The sequence below is a fragment of the Haliaeetus leucocephalus genome, unplaced genomic scaffold, assembly GCF_000737465.1.
Source record: "Haliaeetus leucocephalus isolate CR32 unplaced genomic scaffold, Haliaeetus_leucocephalus-4.0 Scaffold545, whole genome shotgun sequence".
Taxonomy (NCBI): Eukaryota; Metazoa; Chordata; class Aves; order Accipitriformes; family Accipitridae; genus Haliaeetus; species Haliaeetus leucocephalus.
Window position 1 is genome coordinate 2,058,423 of NW_010972981.1, and position 6,000 is coordinate 2,064,422.

The following is a 6,000-nucleotide window of genomic DNA, read 5'->3' on the forward strand; positions in this document are numbered from 1 at the left end:
TGTATTGTTCAGCTGAGACTCTACCGTAACTGGAATATTCTACCATAAACTGGAATGGGTAAACAGTAAGGATGTGAAGACACTATCCCTGGAGATTTTCAAAGGCCAGCTGGATCTGGTCCGGAGCAACCTGTTGTAGGTAATGCAGCTTTAAGCAAGGGCTTGGACTACAGCATCTCCAGAGGTCTGTTCCAATCTCATTCATTCTGTGATTTTCTGCAGTAACTGACTGGGAATTTAGTTTTGTAAAACCAGGTCCCATCATGGTCCAAGGATTAATTTAATGATACTGAAGAGGGATCCTGAGCACTGCTGACAAAGAGAATCCTACTATCCCTCCCTCCTACACTGCTCTTTCATCTTTCTGTCCCTACCCCAAGCCATACAGCTCCCCTTCCGCCCTTGTGTAGGCTCTGGATTCTCAAGAATATTTGCTGAGCAATTCAGCTCACCATCCTAGCAAAGAACAAACAGAGCAAGAAAAGTGAAGCATTCACTTTCAAATTATGAGCTGATTTAACTCTTAGAATGGTCCAACAAGCACCACAGCTCACGCAAAACAGGCAGCATGTGTAAGGCAGGAGACTGAAGTTGGAGGAACGGTGAAACAAGACTCTTCCTTCAATATAAATTAAATTGATTTAGCCCTACCATATAACTTCATCCCTAGAGGTTTTGAGAATTTTAGCAATATTACTTTTAATGGTATCATTACACTGCAGCCTAGCCAAACCTCATTATCAATGTTGCCTTACTCATCATCCTTGAGCATATTCCTGCTGTCTCCCAAATCAAAATGGTTAGGGCAGAATAAAACTCTCTTCTATATTAGAGCACTGGAATTGGCTCACTGCAGGGCCAAAAGTATATCTAAACTGTCATAAGGGAGGTGGCAGGAATGCCTCAGGAGGGGCCATAGCACCAGGACAGAGAGGAAAGATGTGGTAAACACTGGCAAGAAGCAAAACAGAATACTATGAAAATTAACTCAAAAACCTTAGACAGAAAGTCATCCATCACCATATTTTTAAAGGAGTGAAATCTTCCCACCCTCAAATCATTTTAGACCAGAAAAATCTTTAAAGCTTTTTTTTTCTTTTTAATGTAAAATTACATTTTGCTGTAAAAAGTTTTCTTTTGCTTGACTGTTCCTTTAAGGATCAGTGACATCTTTATATTTTAATTTGTCATCTGCACTTGAAAGTTAGTTATGTCCATCCCTGCTGATAACATGAATTGCCAACAGCAACAAGCAAACATAGGCAAAAAACCCCAAAACACAAATGTTTAACTTACTAACACTGAAAAGTAATCATTACAGCTGTTTTAATTATTTTTTAGTAGCAAAAGTGTTTGAATAATAAATATTTCTTTAAATAATTTAATGCAAATCTTGAAGTATACTTCACCTTTTCCAGTTCTTTTGGTATCCGCATGCACGTGTATACTCTCTCTCTCCGCTCTGTGTATTTTGCTTCATTGTGTTCAAGGAAGTAACCTCTTGTTAGCTCAGCACTGATGAATCTCAGCAATGAAAGATCTACATTCAGGAACACACATAAGCAGAAGATGCTTCAGGCATGATCTCCAAAGAGTGAGAAGACTGCTATGCTTTCGTTGCTTGCTACATGTTTAATTTACATCACACCTAACCCAGAAGGTTTCTGCTGATCATAACCAGAATGTCAAATAACTTGGTATGGAAGGACCTATATGAGAAGCAAGTCCTATGCTCTCCCATTTCCCTGTTGCCTCTCAACAAACAAAACAAGCTACTTTTCCCAGCCAACCACTGTCATCAGACATCCCACTTCTCCAAAACATTACTCAAAGCAGCTACACTGAATGCAGTATGCTGAGTGGATCTAATCCTTAATGTACTGACAGTCCTCCTAAACTTACTAAGCTCTACTTCAAGACTTCTTAAAAGCTATTTTCTCTCTCAGCAACACTCGGAGCTTGTTCTTTAAAATAAAGAACGACTTTCTGCAAGATCAAAACACTGATGATACATGATCCCAAGTGATTCAATGCACAAACAGTACAAGCATGCTGATCATTTGATGGTCAGACCGAACTCTTTCAAGACCAAAAAGCCATCAAGCACGTACATACAGGTCTTCTGCATTTTAATGGCTGTAGGTAAATAAGCCAAAGGCTGACTGACCCATATTTAGTCAACTCATATGGCTTCTAAAAAAGACTTTGTGCAGAGCAGTCTTGCAAAAGGAAATAAAATATGAAGTTACAATTATGAAAATTCAGGCTGTCAGCACAAGGAGGTTGAGCTTCAGCTTCGACACTCACTAACAAGGTCTGACATTACCACCTCCTGGTAACACTTCAGAAGTGACAGAACACTACAATAAAGTTCAACATTTCTGGTTATTATTGGCATTTAAAAACAGAAACTCTCAGTGTTCACACGACATCCAGAAGATGGAAATCACTTATCTGGACAGATAGGGGAAAAGCTACAGAGCATTTATCATGACACAAGAACATGCTCACAAATACTAAATTCCGATTTTCGCCAAAGCCTTAGCGATTACTGGGGTGTGTGTGGACCTTGCATGGTACAATGTTCCACGTTTTGGGGGAGGAGGAAGAGACTGCATAACACACCCTTAGTAAAACAGCCTGGGTAACAGCTGTTAAGTGAGGAATGCAAGTATAGATGCTACATGTGAAGAGTTCACCCCAAACTGTCTGAGACAGTGGCTTCTCAATATTCACCACACTGAAGATGATGAAGACCATTAATTGGAAGAGTAGCCAGAAAATTACAAAGAGTTTTAAAACAAAGAAGGAATCAGCTCAAACAGAAGTATAAAAGAAGCAGAAGAGGCAGGGTGTGCTTATAACCTACACTGCCTCGGGTAGAGGGCATGTGTATTGACTGTGATTAGAACTTGCGGGGATTACAAATGGGCATTTTGAAGTTTGCGGTGGTATATTAACATTCTATGTATGTCTAGCATTGTGATTTATCATGTTGCTGATACTGATCAGAGCTATATAATTCACGGACTGCTGGTTAATTATGTATTGTTAATAAATCATTTGCTTTAAACTACTTGAACCAAACAGTTTTTCCCTGTATGAGCTTGTCTGGATAGTGATTTTGATGATTTATATGTTACTGATCCACTTCTAGTAAGTGGGCCAAAGCCATTGTAAACCTTAAAAGTATTTATTTGAAAACAAACAAAACCAACACATAGTTTAATGAGTAGTAAAAAACCTAATATTTACAAGTAAAGGTTCAATCAAAGTTCATTCCAGTGAAGTAAGGCAGAAGATGGTATCACTAAATCGTTGTTCAGATCTCTTGCAAACTTGTTTTCTACAGTTGTCTTTTGTAACACTATCACTTCTGACTTTCTTGGTTTTCCCAATTCTTTGTTGCTTAAAAAGTAAAAAGAGATAACCTTAGGTATAAACACACAAATTCACTACTCTGTTGACTGGTCAGGTGTATTTTCTTCCACCTCAGATAACTGACCTTCTCTAACTTAAAGATAATGCATCTCGAACAACAAGTTTCCTACGAAATAAATATATGCAAATGGGCAACCACCATGGGGTAATTTATGGGGTCCCTTCCAACTTGAGATACTCTATGGTTCTAACTAATGAGCTATTTGTTCCCATTCCTTCCTACCTCACACAAACCCATTCACAGGCCTACTGTTGAAAAACAAATCATTTTACGTTTCCTCCACCTGGCTAGACTTTCATGCCCTAGTTAAGAGAGAATCACTCCTCATGACTGAGGCTGATCAATACACAAGCTGCAGACTGTGACTGCAAAACGGGAATGCACTGAAGCACACAGTCGTTCAGCCACCTCCTTTTTGAGCACTTACTGCCACCCAGCATCAGCCCTAGTTCTGTGCCAGCTGTGAAAACAGATCAGTGGCTGACCCTGTAGAAAAAACACACTAAGCAAAAGAACAGCATGTGACACCAAGGCAGGACAGAGTAATATATCATTTGAAAAATGGCTTAATTCTGCTATCAAAGCATCATTTTCTTTTAAAAACAAGTAAACACTCTAATTCCTACTTCAAATTCCTTCCCTACTTCAAATTTCCCTCCTTTGCAGTCAGAAAGTTTTAGACTGTGGCCTAAGTTCAAATTGTTCAGATAGCACACTCTTAATGCTTAAGGTATTCTCATTTATCTCCCCACCTCAGGACAGAAAAGCACAAGCATCTTCAAAACATAAAAGGCCACTAATCCTTCAAGGTAAAATGATAATGATTTACCTAAGTCATACTTCAGTGCATAGGTACACAAAGGATAACCATTAACCAGAAATGGAAAGGAAAATTTGTGCAAATGCAAAATGCACTGCACCTCAGTAAGTTTCTACTGGTATATAATCATAACTTTAATCTTAAATGCAACAATTCCAGGCACTCACTTCACTCCTGTCAATCCTAAATGCACACTTCTTCCATAAACACTCAAATAAATCAATCGAGACTAAAACAGCACTATATTTTTTTTAAAGTATTTCCTTCTCCTCTAAACGACTTCTCTGTATAGTACCGCTCCTGCTTTACCATCAGGAATAAACCTTACTTCTATTTACATAGATTTAACATATTGCTACTATTAGGTGAGTTAGAACTTTTAGTTGCTCTACGAAGAAGCCTGTTGTTCTAATGTTTTTCTGTCCTGAAGAGTCAGAGTGCGCCAATGATTTTTAACTATTTTAATTTAAAATCAATTGCTGGATCATAGTTAGGAATTCCACCCCCCAAATAACAATTTCCTTACTTTTTATAAAGTTATTTGTTCAGCTGCCTTTCAAGCACATCAGTATATATCTTGACCATTCTTGTTTTCACCACAACGCAATTCATAATACTACAATCAAGCCAATTCTTTACAGCTACGGAAATTACATCAGTTTCATCAACACTACAGAACCGCAGTCAATGATGCTGCATGTCCTATGACATGTAACACGTCAGAAGCAGACACAGCACCTGTCAAGTTCAGAAGGAAAGCATTCAGTTGTTGGCAGATTATTTTAAATTAAGTCCTAATTCTTCTTTTTTTCTATTTGATAAGACCTGCGGTATCGCATTCAAGCCAACACTGAGGCAGAAAGCCTGAAAATGCGAACATCACTTTGAGCACTTTGCAGATTTTCAGCAAGCCACTCAATTAAGAATATGGTGCTAATAAAGTTATTTAGAACCTTACCAACACTAAATCAACCCTGCCACCCTGAGTGACAATTTTTACAAAAGAAGCAGGGCCGTTTTCAAAAATTACTTTGTAGATACCTGAAATAACCAGTTCAAGTGTAAATGTAAATATAGGTGCAGACTGATATCAACGGCCGTGACATTTTCCCTTACTTTTCCCTATAAAATGCTCAGGTAGCAAACTACATTTAGTTTAAAAGACTTCTAATACCCTGCATGCAACTTCGAGGCTCTAACAGGACCGTTATTTTCAGTAGTGGAGGCAAAGACTGTGGCGCTCGTAGGTACGCGTACACAGCGAGAACCGCGAAGACGATGAAGCGTTTCTCACACTTCGGCAAGAAAGTTAAGCGAGCCCGCAGCCCTCCCAGCCCGGGGGGGCTCAGGAAACACGGGGCCCAGGGCTGAACGGCTCCGCTCCCACCACAAACCGCTGTGCGACGCGCTCGCTGCAGTCACTCACTCCTTGGCAGGTATCGGACCTAACAACCCGACTTTCAATTTCAGCCTGTAACGCTGCGATGGATGATGCCCGTGTTGTTCAACGCCCCCCACCACCCCCACCCCGACGGCCGCCAGGGAGCCTACTGCCTGACAGGGCGCGGGGACCGCGCTGCCCCCGGTCTCCCTCGGGAACACGCCCGCCTGGAGAGCAGGGGCGCAACCAGCCGCCCTGAGGGGCTTCGCTCCGCTGACACGGCCGGGTTCGCCGACTAAGCCGAAGGGCAGGGAGAGAAGAGGCAGCGCAGCCGGCGGGGAAGCTCCCCGCCCGCCC

The 6,000-nt window shown here is 40.8% G+C and overlaps 1 protein-coding gene across 2 annotated transcripts in view; it reads right to left on the minus strand.

The window, feature by feature from the left end:
- The window catches only part of TAPT1 (transmembrane anterior posterior transformation 1), a 49,135-nt gene that overhangs the window by 42,933 nt on the left and 202 nt on the right, over window positions 1–6,000 (minus strand). Inside the window, exon 2 of one of the 2 annotated variants that reach the window (XM_010576828.1) lies at window positions 1,410–1,540. The exons of the other annotated variant lie outside the window; for it this stretch is intronic. Coding sequence (XP_010575130.1) covers window positions 1,410–1,436 — 27 coding nt within the window. The 5' untranslated portion in view covers window positions 1,437–1,540. The remainder of the gene's footprint in view (window positions 1–1,409; window positions 1,541–6,000) is intronic. 2 annotated transcript variants of the gene reach the window in all.